This window comes from Rhinolophus hipposideros, assembly GCF_964194185.1.
Source record: "Rhinolophus hipposideros genome assembly, chromosome: 3".
In the NCBI taxonomy this organism is placed as follows: domain Eukaryota; kingdom Metazoa; phylum Chordata; class Mammalia; order Chiroptera; family Rhinolophidae; genus Rhinolophus; species Rhinolophus hipposideros.
The window spans coordinates 105,284,220-105,304,678 of NC_138049.1; the positions used below are offsets into that span (position 1 = coordinate 105,284,220).

The 20,459-nt window shown below is 55.8% G+C and overlaps 4 protein-coding genes across 6 annotated transcripts; 2 read left to right on the forward strand and 2 right to left on the reverse strand.

Annotated features, from left to right (window-relative positions):
• Positions 1-5: 5 nt before the first annotated feature.
• RGL2 (ral guanine nucleotide dissociation stimulator like 2) lies at positions 6-7,538 on the forward strand. Its single transcript, XM_081032468.1, has 18 exons — positions 6-513; positions 727-923; positions 2,191-2,274; positions 2,520-2,698; positions 2,829-2,879; positions 2,969-3,266; positions 3,531-3,782; positions 3,866-3,969; positions 4,064-4,148; positions 4,228-4,296; positions 4,496-4,570; positions 5,148-5,180; positions 5,304-5,425; positions 5,522-5,617; positions 5,699-5,810; positions 5,917-6,207; positions 6,630-6,744; positions 6,859-7,538. The coding sequence occupies exons 2-18, from the start codon at positions 765-767 to the stop codon at positions 7,068-7,070; spliced, it is 2,337 nt and encodes a 778-aa protein (XP_080888594.1). The 5' UTR covers positions 6-513; positions 727-764; the 3' UTR covers positions 7,071-7,538.
• A 131-nt stretch (positions 7,539-7,669) lies between these two features.
• Positions 7,670-9,943, reverse strand: PFDN6 (prefoldin subunit 6). 3 transcript variants are annotated; one of them, XM_081032482.1, is made up of 5 exons: positions 9,682-9,943; positions 9,388-9,466; positions 9,045-9,115; positions 8,836-8,960; positions 7,670-8,586 (listed from the first exon to the last, which is right to left on the reverse strand). In XM_081032482.1, exons 2-5 carry the CDS (start codon positions 9,449-9,451, stop codon positions 8,457-8,459), a joined length of 390 nt encoding a protein of 129 aa, XP_080888608.1. In that variant the 5' UTR covers positions 9,452-9,466; positions 9,682-9,943; the 3' UTR covers positions 7,670-8,456. The 3 variants fall into 3 exon arrangements, with proteins under 3 accessions (XP_080888608.1, XP_080888609.1, XP_080888610.1); XM_081032483.1 differs by having other exon boundaries at positions 7,673-8,586; positions 9,388-9,536; positions 9,682-9,708; XM_081032484.1 differs by having other exon boundaries at positions 8,353-8,586; positions 9,609-9,692.
• Positions 9,944-9,983: 40 nt separating this feature from the next.
• On the forward strand, positions 9,984-18,464 carry WDR46 (WD repeat domain 46). Its single transcript, XM_081045184.1, has 15 exons — positions 9,984-10,193; positions 10,299-10,508; positions 10,618-10,698; positions 10,835-10,947; positions 11,070-11,157; positions 11,290-11,351; positions 11,595-11,699; positions 11,804-11,954; positions 12,071-12,206; positions 12,397-12,496; positions 17,063-17,376; positions 17,526-17,620; positions 17,740-17,835; positions 17,966-18,079; positions 18,193-18,464. The coding sequence occupies exons 1-15, from the start codon at positions 10,125-10,127 to the stop codon at positions 18,292-18,294; spliced, it is 1,836 nt and encodes a 611-aa protein (XP_080901310.1). The 5' UTR covers positions 9,984-10,124; the 3' UTR covers positions 18,295-18,464.
• B3GALT4 (beta-1,3-galactosyltransferase 4) lies at positions 16,932-20,425 on the reverse strand. Its single transcript, XM_081045185.1, has 2 exons — positions 20,334-20,425; positions 16,932-20,174 (listed from the first exon to the last, which is right to left on the reverse strand). The coding sequence occupies exon 2, from the start codon at positions 20,149-20,151 to the stop codon at positions 18,997-18,999; it is 1,155 nt and encodes a 384-aa protein (XP_080901311.1). The 5' UTR covers positions 20,152-20,174; positions 20,334-20,425; the 3' UTR covers positions 16,932-18,996.
• Between the last annotated feature and the right edge of the window lie 34 nt (positions 20,426-20,459).

Here is a 20,459-nt window from a genome sequence, read left to right on the forward strand (position 1 = left end):
CGCGTGGGTGGGGTGGGGTGTGTAACCCCGCGGGGTGGAGTAACTGGGTCCTTCCCCGCTAAAACGCGTACCGCGGGAGTTTTAGTCTTGTGTGGGGGGAGGGGAATGTCAAATTCTCCTGTCCTCCCCCGGAGCTGGAGACTAGAATCTTTATCCCAATTCAGTCGGGGCGACGTGGGCTCCAGGATCCCCGAGTCAGTGGGGCCGGAGGACAGCGGAGCTGGGGACCCGGGCTCCTGGGTCCCGGCCCCTGGCCCCTGGGCGTCCAGCACTCCCCTAGTCCGTGGGCCTGGCTCCTGTCCTCACTTCCTTCCCTTTTTGGCTCCTGCTCTCGGAGCGGGCGGACGTTGGGGGGAGCGGAAAGGGCGGGAGGGCCCGGGAGCCTGGCGGGGGGGTCCAAGGGGGTGCGGAAAAGCCGGGGAGGGGACTCGGTCTGGGGACTCGGTCGGGGGCTGGAGACCGACAGGAACAGCTGCCCGGGACCCGCGCGCTGCCCCCACCCCTCCCGAGCAGGTCAGAGCCAGAGCACCTTGTGACCCTGCCCGTTCGTTCCCGTACTCGTGACCCCTTCATCCCCCAAATGCACTAGGGCCCCCCATATTTCACCCCTGTGTTGCTGCCCCCGCCTCCCTGCAGGACTCGTTATCTAGACAACTACCCGCGTCCCTCCCGACTCCCGGGCGCCCACCTGCCTCTCCACCCGCCCCCCCTCCTTTCTCTCCCCAGGCGCCCCCATGGCCCGACCCTGCTGACTCCCCTCGGCCATGCTCCCGCGGCCTCTGCGGCTGCTTTGGGACCCGAGCCCCCCCGGGGGAGTCGTGCTGAGCAGCTTCCGGAGCCGAGACCCCGAAGAAGGTGGGGACCCAGGTGGCCGAGGAGTGTGCGAGGGACAGGAGGAGGAGGAGGAGGAGGAAGAAGACGAGGTGAGCTGCAGGTGGTGGGAGGTTGGGGGATGTATTTCGGGGACTCCACCTTTCCGTGTCTGTGTCCCTGCCTCTCTTTCCCCCTGACTCAGTTATTTCCGCTTCTCTTGCTGGTGTCTGCCTTTCCCCCGGCTGCGGGGAGTCCTGGCGTTTCTGGGGTTCTTTGTGGCAGTGTGACTCAGGACCTGCCCGCAGGAACCTGCCCTGTTACTACCAGGAGCGTCTGGCTGGCTGTCCCGCGGGTCTCCGGTCCTCTCCACCAGGGCCTGAGTGTGCCTTCCTCTCTGGGCTTTGTGTCTTGGTCTCTTGTTTTTGTTTGGCGGGGAGGGGTTTGTTTCCACAGTAACCGGCTCCTCTGACTCTGGGATTGGGGAGGGAACCCTTCGATTTCGTGACCCCTCCTCCTCTCCCTCCGGGCGCTGGGTGGAGGTGGGAAGCCAAGGTTCTTGGATCTTGGAGGGACGGTCCCAGGCTGAGCGAGGATGGTCACCTGCTTTCCTCCCGGACGAATAGTGGTGGCCAGGAGCAGGATTTGGGGCCTCAGGAAGGGCCAGAAGTTGGATTTGGGGCCCGGAGGCCCTGGGCTCTAGGGTCCAAGGGCTGGGTGAGGGCAGGGTGACTGGCAGGGCTGGTTTTTCGGGATCGGCTGGGGGAGGGGCTGGAGCCACGTGACTCTCAGAGTCTACACCCCCCCCCCCCCCACACCACCACCACACACACACATCTTCCCCACTTCCCCTTCTCTTTCCTGTACTGGCATCGGAGCCGCCACCTTGAGGGGGTCTCCAAGGACCAGGGACCAGGGGAAGGGGCTAAGGGGAAGGACTAACTCTCTGGGCTTTCCAGTTCCTTCTGGGGAGGGCGGAGCATGCGGCTGTGCCTGTGACTGAAGTTTCAGCTTCTCAAGGTCTCTGCCTCAAGCTTTCTGTCTGTCGCTTCCCTCTCTGCTTCTCTGCTGGGTTGGGGTTCAGCTCTGGGGGGAAGGGGCTACAGTAGTCTCCAGGATCAGGGTTTCTGCTTTCCACCCACCCCTCCACTGCAACCCCCTCTACTCCACCGGGCCCTGAGGCGGCTTGGGTGGGGCTGTCTGAGCCCCAGTGGGGGAGACCTGGGGTCACCAGCCCCCCCCACCCCTCGCACTCGCTGGTACTGTCCCCTTCCGCCACAGGTGAGGGGTACAGAGGGAGGAGTAGGGCCTGGGGGAGAGGGCTGGGGGCAGTGGGAGGTAGTGTGGGCGGATCTGACCTCCCCTTCCTTATTTCTGCAGGCCCCTGTGTCTATCTGGGATGAGAAGGAGGATGGTGCCATCTTTACTGTCACAAGCCGCCAGTATCGGCCTCTTGATCCCTTGGTGAGATCATAACTTTGGCTTCTCACCTCTGACCCATCAACCCCAAAATGGCCAACTTTTAGGCCAAAGTGCTAGGTTGGAGGTCTGGAGACCTGGACTCGGCGGTGTGACTTAGGTCAAGTCTTTGGCCCTCTCTGAATTTTAATAATACAATGAGCCTGGATTGTCTCCTAGAAGGGGGTTTCCCTAGAGATCTAGGGGCAGAGTTGAAGAAAGGGATAGTGACTGACCTCTGTTTCCTCCAGGCCCCAACACCTCCTCCGCGTTCCTCCCGAAAGCTCCGAGCTGGCACTCTGGAGGCTCTGGTCAGACACCTGCTGGATGCCCGGACGTCAGGGGCTGACGTGACCTTCACTGCAACCTTCCTGGCCACCCACCGGGCCTTCACCTCCACTCCTGCCCTCCTAGGGCTTATAGCTGACAGGTCAGGAATCAGAGGGACCAAGGGTCACAGAGGTGTCTGGACTTTCTAAAGCCAGAATGTCCCACCAAAGTAGTCAAAGCCACTGGGGGTTTGGAAAAACTAGACAGATAGAATCTCTCTCCCACCCCAGGCTGGAAGCCCTTGAAGTTCATCCTACTGATGAACTAGAGAGGACAAAAGGGTGAGTGACCCCTGATTCTTAACCTCACAGGCCCCTCTGCCTGAGCTGCAGCTTGATATCTGACCCCTGGGTGATTCCTTTTCTCCCAGGGTAGCCATCTCTGTGTTGTCAACCTGGCTGGCCTCTCACCCTGAGGATTTTGGCTCTGAGGTCAAGGGTCAGCTTGACCGGCTTGAGAGCTTCTTGCTTCGGACAGGGTATGCAGCAGGGGAGGGTGTTGGGGGGGGCAGCGCTGACCTCATCCGCAACCTCCGGTTCCGGGTGGACCCCCAGACCCCCGACCTTCCTAAGCCCCTGGCCCTCCCCGGCGATCCCCCTGCTGACCCCACGGATGTCCTGGTGTTCCTCGCTGACCACTTGGCCGAACAGCTGACCCTGCTAGATGCGGTGAGACCCTGACCCCCAAGCCCCCTGCCCCTTTCCTAACCTTTCCCTGACTCCAGCTCCTTTCCTTGCTTTCAACCCTTCCTGATCCAGTTCCCAGCCTCCTCCATCCACCCAGTTTTGACTTTTCCCCTTTTCCCCTTGGTTGTTACCCTTCAAACCCTGCGCCCCTCTGGTTCCTTGGCTACCTGAGAGCTTCACACCCCTAATATTGGAAGGCTGACCTCTCTTGTCTATGAACTTTAACGTCTGACCTCTGCCCCACAGGAGCTGTTTCTTAATCTGATCCCCTCTCAGTGCCTGGGGGGCCTGTGGGGTCACAGAGACCGGCCGGGACATTCCCACCTCTGCCCATCTGTCCGAGCTACTGTCACACAGTTCAACAAGGTGGCAGGGGCAGTGGTCAGCTCTGTCCTGGGGGCTACTTCAACCGGAGAGGAGCCTGGGGAGGTGACCACACGGCCACTCCGTCCTCCCCAGAGGGCCCGGCTCCTGGAGAAGTGGATCCGAGTGGCAGAGGTAAGAGAGAGGATTAGCCCTGTCGGGGACCAGGATGTGGAGAGAGGTCCTGCAGCTTCGGCCTCCCTCTGTGACCCTCACAGGAGTGCCGTCTACTCCGAAACTTCTCTTCAGTTTATGCTGTTGTGTCAGCCCTGCAGTCCAGCCCCATCCACAGGCTTCGGGCAGCCTGGGGAGAAGCAGCCAGGTGGGCAACATGGCGTGCTGGACTGCGTTGAGGGCTGGGAAAGGGGGGTGCCGAGCCAGGCCTGTCCTCATGCCTTCTGCCCTCCATTCCCCAGGGATAGCCTCAGGGTGTTCTCCAGCCTCTGCCAGATTTTCTCCGAGGAGGATAATTATTCCCAGAGCCGGGAGCTGCTCCTGCAGGTGAGACCCGTTCCCTGGTGTTCCTAGCCATCCCTGCTCCCCCGCCCACCCCCACATCTCCTTGTTCTGTTACCCCCAGGAGGTGAAGGTGCGGCCCTCCCCGGAGCCAAATTCCAAGAAGGCCCTGAAGTCTGGCTCCCGTGGTGGGGTGAGTGCCTGGGGGTGGTTGTGAAGGACTAGTGAGTGTGCGTGGGGTGCTGTCTGAGGGACAGAAAAGGAAGGCACAGAGGGATGAGGACAATTTTCTGTGTCTTCTGAGGCAATGGGTTGGGAAAATGTGGAGGGATGGAGCGCGCTCAGGTCGCTGGCAGCGGTGTCTGACTCTGACCTCCGACCTCCGACCTCAGGGTGTGGTTCCCTACCTTGGCACCTTCTTGAAAGACCTGGTGATGCTGGATGCAGCCTCCAAGGATGAGCTGGAGGTGAGTGGAGTGTGTGTTCGTATGTTCAGTGCAGCGACGGAACAAATGGGCCTCGGGGTCACACAGAACTCCCACCTGAAAGCGGCTGCAGGCAGGAGCACTGAGGACCCTCCGGGACTTGAGCCAGAGTGCCGGGGTTTTGGTTCTGTTCCTTTGGCACGTTGCTGAATCTTGTTGTGCCTTAGTGATTTATAAATGGGAAACTAGCCACAGGGTCCACATTAGTCTGCTATTATGAAGGTTAAGGGAATTAATATTTGGCAAGTGCTTCGAACATGCCTGAAATGTAAGCATATATGCAGTTTGTCAAATAAATGAATACTGGGACCTTAGACAGGTTCGTAATCCTGTTTGAGCTCTAATTTTCTCATCTGTAAAGTGGACATAATTTCTACCTGAGATACTCAATCAAGAAGGTAGGGTAGAGTGTTCAGGGAATGATAGATGGGAGGGGGTGGGGAAGGGGCAGGGGAGTCAGAGAGGCCCAGTCACGTGTGCGCTGGATGCAGACGTGCCGGAAGAGGGCGTAGCTCTCGGGAGGGCTGGGACTCTCACCCAATCCCCCTTATCCTTGCAGAATGGATATATCAACTTTGACAAGCGAAGGAAGGTGAGGAGACTGCCTGGGCCAGATGCTAGCTACCCCTAGCCATGTCCCAGGAAGGGGACGGACAGGGAGGGCAAGCCAGGGGCCCCTGGATTTTGGCTACATAGTCTGAGGGCCACTTCCTAGGAGTTTGCTGTCCTCTCTGAGCTGCGGCGGCTCCAGAACGAATGTCGTGGCTATGACCTCCGACCCGACCCCGATATCCAGCAGTGGCTACAGGGGCTCCGGCCACTGACAGAGGCCCAGAGGTGACTGGCTGGGTGAGGTTTGGGCTTTAGGGCTCGGGCAGGCTGTGGGGCTCAGTGTGTCACAGCCTGACCTCTGCTCATTGTCCCTTCCCCTAGCCATCGAGTGTCCTGTGAGGTGGAACCACCTGGGACCAGTGACTCTCCAGCCCCTCGAGTGCTTCGGCCAACACTGGTCATCTCGCAGTGGACAGAGTGAGGCAGTCGGTGGTTTGGGGGTAGTGTCTTGGGGACTTGCCTTCTTCCTCTGACCCTCCCCATCTCCTGCCGCTCCAGGGTTCTGGGCTCTGTTGGGGGTCCCACCCCCCTTGTCTCTTGGGACCGGCCCAGTGTTGGGGGAGATGAGGTACCTGGAACCCCTGCTCCTCTGTTGACCCGGCTGGCCCAGGTGAGCTCTGCTCCTGACCTCTGACTCAACACTGACCCTGATTCTGGGAATGTTTCTTCCTTGCCCTCCCTGCCTTCATGCCAGTCCCCGTGTTGTTTGTCCTCAGCACATGAAGTGGCCGTCTGTCTCATCCCTGGACTCCGCCCTGGAAAGCTCTCCTTCCCTGCACAGTTCAGCTGGCCCCAGCCACCTGTCTCCCCCAGCTTCCTCCCCTAGGCCTTCTCGAGGTCACCGCCGCTCAGCCTCCTGTGGTTCCCCACTCAGTGGGGGTGCAGAAGGGACCTCCAAGGGGACTGCATATGGGGGCGGGGGGTCTGGTCCAGGGGCTTCTGACTGTCGAATCATCCGAGTCCAGATGGAGCTGGGGGAAGATGGCAGTGTCTACAAGAGCATCTTGGTGAGGGAGCTGTGGGCTGGGAGGTGGGAGTGAAGGATGGTGCCTTGTGGGGCTATAGATGTTGTCTTAGGTTTGAACAGCCAAGTGGGAGATGATTCTAGTTTTAATTCTGACCTTTGGTTTTAGCAACCATGTTTTATTTTGAAGGCTACTTTGCGTTAGCTGATGCACCTTGAACTTTTGGTGGCCATAGATTTTCAGGATGAATAGCAGTTTCCCTACAGTGAAGCAGCCTTATTTCACTGGGTACCATGTGGGCTGGCCTGTGGAGTACAGGGAGCCACCATATTGGGTTTCTCTGTTCACTCTAAAGTGTTGCACACGGGTGACTTTGGTTGGGCATCAGGGGCTGGGGTTGGAAGAATGGGAAGCAGAGGTCATTATGGCCAATTTAGTATTCTTTTGGTCTCCTGTCCTGTCAGGTGACAAGCCAGGACAAGGCTCCAAGTGTCATCAGTCGTGTTCTTAAGAAAAACAATCGTGATTCTGCAGTGGCTTCGGAGTATGAGCTAGTGCAGCTGCTACCAGGAGAGCGAGGTCAGAGGCTGACTCGGGAGGAGACTGGTGCCCCCCACTGGGAATGCTTCTACATCTGGGTGGTGGTTGCGGGAACGACTGTTTGTGCCTGAAACCTGCTCTCTGAACCTGCAGAGCTGACCATCCCAGCCTCGGCCAATGTCTTCTACGCTATGGACGGAGCGTCACACGATTTCCTCCTGCGGCAGCGGCGAAGGGCCTCGACTGCTTCATCGGGCCTTGCCACTGGCCCCTCTGCCTCAGGAACCCCCCCAAGTGAGGGAGGAGGGGGCTCCTTTCCCAGGATCAAGGCCACAGGGAGGAAGATTGCCCGGGCACTGTTCTGAGGAGGAAGCTCTCTTGGCTCACAGAACTCTTGGTGGCCATACCAGACGTGGGTAGCTGTGCTGAATGGTGGCAGTTATGTTGCATTGGGAAGAAATCCAGAATGGTGGCCAACCACCCTGGGGCAGTGAAGTGCCACTGGCTTATCAGACAGCCAAGAGATCCAGCCCTGTGGGAACTGATCATCTTGGCAATCAAATTGGATACCTGTGTATACCTCCCCACTTTCCGTGAAAGCAGCACATGGCTAGTGTTGGAAAAATGGGCCACCTTCTGATTCCTGGCCACATCCTAGCATGCCAGGGCCAAGGGGAGGCCTAGAAGTAGGGGGAGAAGAAAAACTGAGAGGCCCTGAGCCCCAGGGAGAGGGATGGCAAGTAGATTCTAGTAGGAGTTCCTTTTCCTACTCTGGGGGTTCCTGTCACTGTGACAACACTAAGATAATAAACCAAAACACTACCTGAATTCTACTCCTGTCTTTGCAGTGTATATGAACTAGCTGCTGGGAGTGGGGTTGGGGGGCTGGCTGAAGTTTAGATGCCAGGGAACACAAAGGGGCCCAATGTTTTCTATCCCCATGAAGAGCTGACAGTGAGGCGTTGGTGAAAACGGCTTCCTTAGAATGGTTTATTCCTCCCTAGCAACGTCTCCATCCCTGGTCCCTCTATTTGCTCTTATATTTTTCTCCTTGGTTGTCACAGATGCATGTCAAGTACTAGCCACCCAGTTAATCAGTCCCCTGGCTGCAAATTTGTAAGAAACAATTTTAGGACAGAGAAATGGAAGAATAACTTTGTGGGCAATGTCCAAACTTGGAGGACTTAACAACATCACAAAGCATGTGTTGGGATTTTAAATCAGTCTAAGCTACTTTCAAACAAATTCTAGGAACAGAGACACTAAAAAGAACTAAGAGAGATGCCAGTACTATTTAGAGCATAAGAAATCATAGCAAGGAGGGTCACCACCTTTCATCCTGGGGGGGGTCCTCAGGTTAGAGAATGTGAGTTCTTTAATTAAATTGACCTTCCCAACAATTGTTGCATTGTAAATGGCCTTCTCATGTTTCCTAAAGGGGCATGCCAACTATGATAAGGGAGAATTAAGGGTTTTACATACAGACAAAAATGAAGTTTGACACATTTCAGAATTTAGTCTCAAGAAAGAAGAGTGCATTACTCTGCCAGGGATTCTAGTTGCAAGAATTTGGACCTGAGGGAGTAACTGGTGGTTTATATGTAAGGAGGAAGGGGCTGGGGGAATGGATGGAGATAATTGTGACAGAAGTGGCTGGTCAGAAAACAGCCAGGTGTTTTCACATTTTATTGGCTATAATATAGACCCTAGAGCTGCCTCGGTCCCTTCCCTGCCCTCCCCCCACCACGGGGTCAGGCTTTCCCAGGAGCCCCTGCCTTTGCAGCCTGGGCCCGCTGGAACTCCTGCTGCAGCTGGGCAAGGGTCTCCCTCTGTTGCTCTGACTGCCGCTCCAGGTCCCGGAGCTGGGATTCATATCGCTTACTGACAAGAGACAAGAGAGACAAAAAACACCCAAGAAATTAGTGAGACTTACTGAGTATGCTGAAGACAAGAAAGAGATGTGTGGAAAACTTGCCATCTAGGGGAAGGAGAGGAAGTGGGATTGACGGGGACGGGGTTTGGAGGAACTGGACAACCAGGCTCCGTTGGCGAGTTCCTCTACACTGGTTCCTCAACACCCCTACTCCAGCGGTGTCAGGTGAATCACAGGGCGGTGGGACAGAGACTCACATTTCAGCTGTGATATAGTCCAGCCTCTTCCCCACGGTGGCTCGAGCCTCTCCCAGCTCCTGTTTGACCAGCACGGGGCCCAGAAGTTTAAAGACCACGTTGGACCCATCCAGCAGGGCCAGCTCCTGATGGAGGGGCGGGGCACAGGTTGTCAGAATCACTGCAGGCAGTACAGGCCCCTCTTCTCCCCGCAAATCCCCATCTCTCACCTCCTTCACGATATTATTCTCTGTTAGCTGTGCTTCAAGCTTCTGCCGCCCTGACATGGATTTACTCAAGTCTGGGGGAGGGGGCAGTGCGGGCGGGAGGAGAGACGAGATCAGAGACAGCAAATGTGCCTCCCGACCCCCACAATCCTACTCAGAGGCAAATGGAGCTGGGAAAGCCGACGAGGGCGCGGGCGGCGGGTCGAGGGAGGGAAGGAGGGTACTGAGGTGGGCAAGCAGCTGCACGCGGGGAAGCGGGTGGGCAGAAAACATGACCGTGGCACGGCTTTGGGTTCGGAGGGACTGAAGGGATTGGGGCGAGACCACACCGCCCTTGCTCCCTTACCTTTCTGTAGCTGTTGATATTTCTCCACTTCTCCCTGTAGCTTCTTCTGAATCAGCTCAGCCATGGCGGAGACGAAAGCCTGCAGGAGCGGGAAAGGGGCGCTGGGTCTCACCTCTGTTAGGTCCCCGAGCTCCCCTCAATGGCCTGGCCTGCGGAAATGACAGCACTCCAGAGAGGCAGCCTCCGGGGGCACCACAACCGCTCCCCGTCCGGATACCGACCTGACCCAGACCCCAGGGGGTGTTGGTTGAAACAAGACCCCAAACGCCTCAAACCCAACCCTGCCCCACTCACGTTCTCCCTTCAGTCTTCATAAACCCGGAAGCAAACAAAGAACACTGGGAAAAGATGGTGCCGGAAGCTGTCTTTTGATGCATTTCGGGAATGGTAGTTCAGACAGGTTTAACGCGGCGTTCTGCTAAAATGACCGGACTTGAGAAGTTTTAGGCAAGATGGAGAAACGAAACTGGAAACAGAAAGTGCACCGTTTCTTTGGCCCTGGCCGGGGACTTGCCTTTCTTTCGTTACTCGCGCAAACGCTACCGCCCTGGAGGGCGGGGCCAAGGCCCGCTCCGCCTCTCGTCGGAGAGCGCGCCCTCACTCAAGATGGCATTGAGAAGGCTTCAGACCTGGCACAGCTCTGATTGGATAAGGGTCAGAGGGCTTCCGGGAGGTCCCAGGCAGGCTGGGGGACGCTGAGAAGAGTTTGCACGTGGATCGTCGTTTCGGTGGGCTAGATGGAGACAGCCCCCCGGCCAGGCAGGGAGGTCCCGCCCAAGAAGGACAGACTTCAGGCCAAGAAGAAGGTAGAGATATCCCTGGGGTGGAAGGCAAGTTTTCAGCTGCGGGGTCGGAGGGGCGGGGCAGGGGCAGGGGCAGCGGAGCGTCAGGGCTCCTGATCTGTCCCCCAGAAACCGCGGCGATACTGGGAGGAAGAGACCACTCCGATCGCGGCGGGAGCCTCTCCAGGGCCCCCTCGGAAGAAGAGGAATCGAGAGCTCTGTCCCCAGAGGCCAAAGAACACTCGCACCCCAAAGAAGTCTCGCATCTCCAAGAAGCCCCAGGCCCCGAAGAAATCCCTAGAATGGAGGAATCCGGAGCCGCAGCAGATCTTGTCCGGGGTGAGCCTGGGACCTGACAGGGTGGCGGGGCAAGTCGGCTTGTGCTTTGAGAGTGTGAAGGTTGGGGTCAACTCGAGCCTGTCTGCGAATTGCCTCCTCCCTGTCCCAGGCCCAGGACCCATTCCCAGGCCCCGCCCCCGTCCCTGTGGAGGTGGCTCACAAGTTCCGTCGCACTGACAAATCCAAAAAGGTGAGGACCAGCCTGAAAGTGGGGTCAGACAGGGAGTGTCTGGAGGAATTGGAAGGATGCGGGACCAGGTGGTTCTGCTGTGACCCCACATATCCTCTGGTTCTTTCCCACCCCTCCCCCACCAACAATGTTACAGCTGCCATACTCTAAATCCAAAACCCGAAGTCGACTTGAGGTGGCTGAAGCTCAGGAAGAGGAAATAAGTGTGAAAGCCGCTCGTTCTGAGCTGCTGCTTGCTGAGGAACCTGGGTGAGTGGCCCCTGTCGGGGCCTCCCCAGCCCTGCCTTATGGGACTGTCGTTTCTCTTTTTACTGTTGGTACACTCACTTCATATTCAAAAGCTTTACTGCAGCCCTAACACTCACTTGCAGGTTTCTGGAAGGGGAGGATGGGGAGGACACAGCAAAGATACTCCAGACGGATATTGTGGAGGCCGTGGACATTGCAAGTGCAGCCAAGGTGAGCCTGCGGGTGGGAAAGGGGCCGAGGAGTTGATTGGTGGTGCAGAGCGAGAGGGAAGTGGGGACCAGAAGAGGGAATTACTGAGGTGAGCCACTTTTCTCTTTTTTTTTAAATTCTTTCCTTTCCCAGCACTTTGACTTGAACTTGCGGCAGTTTGGACCCTATAGGCTGAATTACTCTCGAACTGGGAGGTAAGGTTGAATTCCAGTGACTTGGGAACTGGGATGTGATCGTGGTTCCTTAACCACTTCAGCCATACCAGTGCCTGTGTGAGTTGTGGGTGTGGGGAGTGTCTGGTGATCTGCTTGCGTGTGAGGGTGAGCACATATAGTGACATCTCTCCTGTCACCTGGAGACGAGGGGCTGGCGTGGGGCCCTCACATGGGAGGGTGCTCCCCTGCAGTGACACGCTGCTTGTTCCCCATCTCCGACAGACACCTGGCTTTTGGAGGGCGCCGGGGTCATGTGGCCGCCCTTGACTGGGTGACAAAGAAGCTCATGTGCGAGATCAACGTCATGGAGGCGGTGCGGGACATCCGGTCAGTAGCCTCTCTGTCAGCCATCAGTGGGTATGAGACAGTTCATTCCTCACTGAATGGCGACATGCCCCCTTGCCCACTGAGCCACTCTTCCCCACCCCCAGGTTTCTGCATTCTGAGGCGCTGCTTGCTGTCGCTCAGAACCGCTGGCTTCACATCTACGACAACCAGGGCATTGAGCTCCACTGCCTCCGTCGCTGTGACCGCGTCACACGGCTCGAGTTCCTGCCTTTCCACTTCCTCCTGGCCACAGCTGTGAGTGGCTGTGCAGCACAGGCTGGGTGGCAGCCCTTGAGAAGACTGCTTTTCCTCTGGGCCCTTGGTAGAGGGAGGACACAGGGCAGTCAGAACTCATGCTCTCTCTCTCACAGTCAGAGACAGGGTTTCTGACCTACCTGGATGTGTCAGTGGGGAAGATCATTGCAGCTCTGAATGCTCGGGCTGGACGGCTCGATGTCATGACCCAGAACCCTTACAATGCCGTCATTCATCTTGGACACAGTAATGGTCAGTCTCTGGCTGAGCTTTGACTCTGGCCATCCCCACCTGCTGTTTTTCTATATTCGTAGTTCACGAATCCCTTAAAGTTGCCCTTTACTTCCCTCTCTTGTTACCTCTTGGTCTTGAGGCCCCACCTATCCCAGGTTTAATCACCTCAGTTCTCCATTAGTAACTTTATGTCCTCTCTGACCTCCAGGTACTGTGTCCTTGTGGAGTCCAGCCATGAAGGAGCCACTGGCAAAGATTCTCTGTCACCGTGGTGGGGTCCGGGCTGTGGCAGTAGATTCTACAGGCACGTAAGTCACTTGTTTGGGCGTGAGGTGCTGGGCATCACAGCGGGGCAGGACGGTGTGGAAGGCAGTGTGCCTTTAGGAGCACAGAGCCTGCAGTCATGCTGCCTGTGTTTAAATCCTGATGCCACCACTGACCAGCCATGTAAGTGTGGAAACGATACCTAACCTCTGTGTGCCATACTTTCCTCACCCTGAGACTGGGGACTTGAGAGTCTAGCTCAAGGGTTAGCAAAGTTTTTCTGTAAAGAGCCAGATAGTAAATATTTTAGGCTTTGCTCGCCAAGAGGTAAAACCGAGAGAGAAAACAGTGTAAACTTTGAAGCAATGAAATTAAATATATAATGATAATCGAGTATAATATTTTTCACATATAGGTCTACTAAAGAGAAGAATTGGATTCCTCTCTTTGAGGATAACATTTTGATTAATTGAAGTTTAAAGTTAGTGTTCCAAATCATTAAACTCGACTGCAACTGTTTACCTGTTAATGCTGATCTGTAGAGAGACTTGGCATATTTTATCGTTGGAAACACCTTTGCACACAGACAGGTAATGAGATAGGTGGTCTGTGAGGTGCGCAAGTGCTGTCAAGTTGTCACAGTGTCACTGCAACGTGTAGGGCCCCAGACAGCAGGGCGGTGATCAGATGCCACACTGTGTGTTGACCATTCTACTGTGCTCTTGTAGCACAAAAGCAGCCACAGAAGAAGTAAATGAACATGGTTGCGTTCCAGTAAAACTTTGTGAACACTGAAATATGAATTTCATATAATTTTCATACAGTGGTACCTCGGTTTTTGAACGTCTCCGTTGATGAACATTTCAGTTTACGAACACGGTAAACCCAGAAGTAAATGCTTCGGGTTTTCAATGTCACGTGGCTTCCGCTGAGTACAAGATCCTGACGCCGAGCTGTCGGCTGTTTTCGAACGTTTCAGAACTCGAACTCTATTCCGGAACGGTTTATATTTGAAAACCGAGGTACCACTGTATCTCAAAATAATCTTGATTTTTTTTTTTTTTCCAACCACTTAAAAATGTAAAAACCATTCTTAGCTTGTGGGCAGTACGGAAATACGTGGTGGGCTGCATTTGTTTGGCAGTAGTTTGCCAAGGCCTGGGCTGAGCTCATAAAGCTAATGTTGTAGACATTACAGCAAGTTAGCATGGTTTCTGGTGACCAGGGAGAGCTACGAGTCGTCGCATCGTTAAAGGTGATCATTCTCTTTAGGTCTGCCTGGTGGTGCGAGGGGGAGGAGTGGTGTGTCTGCTTTGAATTTCTGTTCTCTGAGAGCATTTGCATTTTACAGCTGTTCTGTCTGATTTCTATGTATGTCTGGCTCTGGCAGACAGTTTTTCACACAAGTTCCATGGGTTTTTCTCTAATTCATTTGTCAGGCCTTCATTGGGGACCTGCTGTGGGCTGAGCTCTGCGCTAAAGTTCTGGGGGTGTAAGGATCAGTTGGCCATTGGGCCTTCCCTCGTGTGGTGTTCTAGTTCCACTTTTACAAAAACAAGTGGCACTAGTTTATGGGAATGATTGGCCAGGTAGTGCATTTACGAGGTGTGTTCAGAAAATATGGTGAATGTTTAAATTAAAAAAAATAGTGTTACAGTAAAAGACACATTGCTATGAATCCCCCTCAAAATACTCCCCCTCACTTTGAACACACTTATCCTATCATTCTTGCCACTTTCTGAAGCAGATCTGGAAAGTTCTTTTTTGTGTCTTTAGTTGCGCTGTCATGGTTGCCTCGATGTCCTGAATCGATTCAATACGTTTACCTTTCACGGTCATTTTGATTTTGTGGAAGAGCTAGAAGTCGTATGGTGCCAGATCTGGTGAATAAGGTGGATAAGGACACACCATAATGTTTTTATTGAAATTGCAGTATCAGGAGCGATGTGTGACAAGGAGCGTTTCTGGTGTGATCACAAGATACAGTGAATGCTGCTGCCGAGTGCCATCCAGCAGAAAGGCAGGGATCTCCAATACGGGAAGCGGCACTTTGAACTTTAGTAACAGTGTGTGACAAGTTTCATCTTATTTGGTGCAGTCAGTCGGGTGTGAGCTACGGTTGAGGGAAGGTGTGTTTTAAAGTGTGCCCTAAATCATCCTCCATAGTGACAGTGCTGTCACACATCGCTTCTGGTCAGGCAATTTCTGTCCAATAAGAACATTACACTGTGTCCTCATCCACCTTATTAACCGGATCTGGCACCGTGAGACTTCTGGCTCTTCCCCAAAGTCAAAATAATTCAGGACATTGAGGCAGCCACGACAGTGCAACTAAAGACACTCATGAAAGAGGACTTCCAGAACCACTTCAGAAAGTGGCAAGAATGATGGGGTAAGTGTGTTCAAAGCGAGGGGGAGTATTTTGAGGGGGATTCATGGCAATGTGTCTTTTACTGTGATACATATTTTTAAAATTTGAACATTCACTGTATTATTTGATCACGTCTCGTAGTTTCTAATCAGTTGTCTCCTATCACCCCAGACGTGATGTGTCCATCACTGGATCATACATCCCACTCTCAAGGTTCCTCCTTGCCTGCTCCCTTTCTGCCATTTTCCTGTCATCCGCAATTTGACTTCTTTGACACAGACAGCCCCATGTTCTTCAGCCACCAGGAACAACAGAAATCAAAAGCACTGCTGAGTGCTTTCCGGGTGCCCAGGCTCCTTGCTACTTGGTTTGGTGGCATTACCTTATTACCATTCATGACCGACTGTGAAGTCTTGACTGCTTTTCCACTCAAGGGCCTCCAAGGTCGGTTTTTCTCCATCCTTGGCTGTCTCAGTGGGGCAAACAAGGTGCTCACTGTCAGTCCTGGCAGGTGGTGTCGGAATAACCTTTCTCATAAGCTGCTTTCCTCCTTTTACACTGATGCTCGGGAATCTTCTACATTAACTATAAACTATGTAACTATTTTTTAGTTGTTTTAAAGAAAATCAGGAAGAGGAAAAGCCCAACAGCTACCAACTGATTTCTGAGTCTTCCAGAGGCTCAGACCCCTTAGACTACCGGAGATGTATCTTTGGGAACAAGTGATTTGGTTTCGCCCTTTTGGCTCCATATGTGTGCCAACCTGGCTGTAAGAGAGTAGGGAGGCCTGTCGGAGCTTTCTGCCTTCTGTGGGCCACCGGGCCTACGCTGTGGTGTGCCTTCCTGGGGCTGCCTGGCTCGGCTGTTCCTGTGTCCAGAGCTTGGTCAGTTAGTTCACGGAAGTGTGGCCAACACTTAGGTGCTGAGCACTCCGCCTTCGAGCTTAGGTACACCCCAGCTCCTCTGGTCTCTCCTTAGGAGCCTCAACAAGCCACGGGGAGGGGTTCCGGGGGTGAGCTTTACCATCTTCCTTAAGAGGCTTTCTGCAGCTTGCATTAGGATTGGGTTGGATTGGATTCTCAAAGCTGAACTATTTCTTAGAATTTTCGTAGTGTGGTAGTGTGGCCTGGATGCCCATCTGGCCAGTGGGCTGGCATTTGTGCAGGGGATCCCAAAGGGGGGTATGTGTGGGGAGAGAAGCCAGCACGCGCCCCAGAGCTGTTGGTTCACTGAAGGATGTGACTCTGGGTCCCAGGGGCCCTCAGTAATACCTGGTTTGCACTGATAGCCTTTCCCTTTGGTGGAGTTGGGGGTCTGATGTCTTGTCAGGAGAATTATCCAGCTGGGCCTCTGTTTGGTCCCATCACAGAGCAAGTCTCTGCTCAAGGCTTGGAAGAGTCCTGGGCCCTTTGGCAAACATTTCTGTTCTGGCCAGGCTGGTCCTTCTTCAGCCTCCCTCTCTGAGGAACAACTTGAACATAGGTAGCAACTTCACCCTCTGAAAATAACTTACGCAGTGCACGATTCCTTCATAGGAGCTGGTCACCAACTCGCCCTCCCTCCGTCAGAGAAAGGGGGTGGGATAGGGCCTCTAGCATATCACTCATTACCTCCTAAGGAGTTTCCCAGGTCCATGCCGTCTTCAGTTGTGGCCTGTCATTGCCAGAGAGCAATGTTGGGGGCGTTGGGTCCTCAGTCTGACATGAGAGTCCCTGTGGTTTGTCCCCTCCTGATCCTCTTGACCTTATTTCCCACCAATCCTGCAAACAAACCTCTGCTTCTGTCTCACCATCGGTTTTTGAGAATTCCCCAGAATGGCTTATACCCCAGTTTTCCCACCAAGTCCGCCCTGGCCACTGCAGTCAAGCCTTACTGGTTCTTCCCTGGGCTGAGTTGCCGTGCTGTGTGTGTGTGTGTGTGTGTGTGTGAGACATCACATTTAGGCACATGTCCTGTTCTCCCTTTGGTTCACGGGTCTTGCGTAGGTTAGAGGGCAGATGCTAGAGAAACAGGCCTGCCTTGAATTCTAGCTCTGCCACTCACCCTGATTTCTTCTCTGAGCTTCAGTTTCCACATTGTAAAGGGAAGTAAAAATAGTAGAGTCGTGTGATGCGTAACCAAGACGTGATGGTTACTATCATTAGTCTTTTTCTCCGCAACCGGCCTTGATGCCAGGGCTTGGCCACAGGCCTGCTCTGTAACCCGACCACAGGTTTATCGATCCCCTCCCTTCCCTTAGGCACATGGCCACTTCTGGCTTGGATCACCAGCTGAAGATCTTTGACTTGCGAGGGACATTCCAGCCTCTGAGCGCTCGGACCCTGCCCAAGGGAGCGGGGCACCTGGCCTTCTCCCAGCGGGGACTGTTGGCTGCAGGAATGGGTGACGTGGTCAACATTTGGGCAGGGCAGGGCAAGGCCAGCCCACCCTCCCTGGAGCAGCCCTACCTTACCCACCGGCTCTCAGGCCACGTGCATGGCCTTCAGTTCTGCCCCTTTGAAGACGTGCTGGGAGTGGGGCACAGTGGGGGTATCACCAGCATGCTGGTCCCTGGTGAGTGGGCCAGGGGATGGGGCTCAAAGTAAATGAACTCTGGATGGAAGTTTGAGTGGGCCTGAGACAGCCAGGAGCAAGGGGCTAGGTCAGGCCGCAGTGCTGGACCAGGCTCCACCTTGTGGCTCCGTGCTCTTCCCTCTGTCCAGGGGCTGCTGAGCCCAACTTTGATGGCCTGGAGAGTAACCCGTACAGGAGCCGGAAGCAGCGCCAGGAGTGGGAGGTGAAGGCCCTGCTGGAGAAGGTGAGCACATGCCTGCATGTGGTTTGGGGCTTGGGGCTTGGGAAGAGTGGGATTGAGCAGCCTCCCTAGCTTTGGGATCACCCTCCTTACCCTTTCCTGTTCCTCTGTGACACCTCTAGGTACCTGCAGAGCTCATTTGTCTGGATCCACGAGCCCTGGCAGAGGTTGATGTCATATCTTTGGAGCAGGAAAAGAAGGAACGGATAGAGAGGCTGGTAGGGAGCAGTCCCGAGTGCCCAGGCACTTCCTCCCCCAGCACGTCCCCCAAAGTGTGGCAAAGCAGGTGCGTGCTGCCAGTTCCGTCTCTGAGGCTGTTACAGATTTCACTTCTGTCCCCTTCCCCAGGGCTATGACCCAGAGGCCAAGGCTCCCTTCCAGCCAAAGCCAAAGCAGAAGGGCCGCAGCTCGTCAGCAAGCCTGGTGAAGAGGAAGAGGAAGGTCATGGACGAGGAACGCCGGGTAAAGCAGCATTTGGGGAGTGGGCCAGGTCTCCATGGCTGCACCCTCCTTTTGCTTGTGCCTCTAGCCTTGCCATCCTGCCACTTCTTATCTCATCCATCTCACCACCCCAGGACAAAGTCCGGCAGAGTCTTGAGCAGCAGCCGCAGAAGCAAGAGAAGGCAGTCAAGCCCCTGGGGGCCCGGTCATCTGCCCTGGACAGATTTGTGCGCTGAGCCAGGCTCCAGGGTGATCTAGCAACAACTGTCTCTCCCCAAGATCACCAGTGGTGAAATGACCCTGATCCCGGGGTTGGGGGGCGCGGGGCAGATACCCCTTTCTCAACAGGGGGTGGACAGTTGGCTCCTAGGGTGGGTTGGTATTAAAAAGGTGGGTTTTTTTGGATAATGTGTCTGGATTGTCCTGTGGACCTGTCCCCTTCCTTTGCCCAGCATGGGGCTACTCTAGGATCCAAGGGGTCATGATGTCCTGCCTCTACCCCCAACTCGCATCTCGTGATTACTGTGGCCTTCGCCTTGCTCTTAGGGACCTTCCTCCTCAGAGAGGTTGTCCTTTCTCTCCCAAGTCCCTGAAGATGTCCTTCCCATCCAGCAGGGTTTGGCATTCTCCAGGCTCCCCAGGTTTGTGTTCTGGGGCTCCTGGTGAGGACCACACTGCACTCGAAGAGGTAGAGAAACAAGTTTATTGAGGGGCTCACGCCCCTTTCCTGCCTTGGCTGGAGAGGATGACCCAGCATTGTTTTGCTCTCCCTGATGACCGTCTTTGGGGCTGGCTGTCTCCAGTGACAGACTGAGCCTCTGGTATGGGGAAACAGATCAGCGGCAGTCTGTCAGGCCCCTGCCTTGGGCCTGGGAGGAAGGTTGTGGGGGTGCCGGCTGGACCCTCAGATCCTCACTCCTCCTATGGCCCAGGTACTCTCAGCTGTGAAGCCAGGCTATTACCCGACACCGCAGGATGCCCAGCGCCCCCTGGAGCCAGGAGCAGAAGGGTGCAGTCCTTTCCCCATCAGATCCGCCCACCAGCTTCCAGGCTTCCTGCATCTTCCAGGGGTCCACCCTGTGGGATGTCAGCAGGAACTTCCCGTAGCAGCACCGGTCCAGGGGGTAGTGGGTGGCGCCAGCCAGCTTGACACAGTGGGTTGGGGTGAGGCCTCCCCGTCGGGCACTTACCCCCACAAAGACATCCTCCAGTGGCAGAGGAGGTGCCCCGCTGGCCACTTTGAGGATGAGCTGCACAGCGGAAGCTGACAGCACGTACCCTGTGCCCGAGGCATAGGGTGGAAAGGGGCCCCAGGTGGGAGGCCACTGCTCCTCTGATATGTGGTGCTTGCTCCCTGGCTTCCGAGAGGGGTGCACCCACCAGTGCACGCGGCCCAGGTACAAAAGAGGCACAGGGTCGTTCTCCAAGGTGGGGCCGCCTCCTTCCCTCTCGTCCCCTCCAACCTCAGTCTCTGTGTGGGGCACCGTGCCCCTCTCCCATTGCTCCCAACGGCCGCCTCGCCGGACCAGCTCTGATACCAGTTCTGGGACATTGACAAACACGTCATCGTCGGTCTTGAGGATGTATCGGGCCATGGGGCAGTGTTTGTCAGCCCAGTACAGCCCGCTGAGGGTCTTGAGGGTAAGGTTGCGGTAGGAGTCCTGGAAGGCTGCCTGCAAGATGTCCCCCTGGGCCGCCGATTCCTGTGCCAGGTGGTTCTCGTGCGAGCTGGAGCTAGGATGCCGCGCGCTCGGCTCTCCCAGGAGAAAGAGAGTCTGCACCCTGAGCCCTCGGGCCTTGCGCTGCCCGCCCCACGAGGCCCGAATGGCGTTTCTTTGATTCAGGTTCTCCGGGGCCGTGCACACCAGGATGAGCAGGAAGGGAGGGGCGCCAGGGCCCCCGCACGCGTTCTCGTTGGGAATCAATAGGCGGGGCAGCGCCAGGGGCGGCCCTGGCGAGGCGGGGGCTGGGAGCAGGGAAGCCAGCGAGAGGCTCAGCAGCTCCTCCCCGAGGCCCGAGGGCCCGAAGAGGGTCCAGACAATCATTAGCAGCAGGGCGGCCAGGAGAAGGCGCCGGAAGAGGGTGAGGGGCATGGTGTGGCGCAGTCAGTTGGGACCTGGGGGGAAAGACGGAAGGCTCAGGGCCCAGCTCTCGGCGGCCCGGGCCCCTACCCCGCCGGGCGAGCGGAGGCCGCGGGCGGTACCCGCGCCGGAAGATGCCGAGGCGCGGGCGGTGGCTCGGTCGGGTACGACGGCCGGAGTTGCGGGGAGGTTACCTTGTCGCTGCCCCGCCGCCGCGAAATTTGGCTCCATGGCGGGCGGACCACCGCGGATGAGCCGCCTCCCGAGCCGAGCGCGGCGGGGCCCCGCCCCTTCCCCGGAGGGTGTGGCCCGCGCATTCC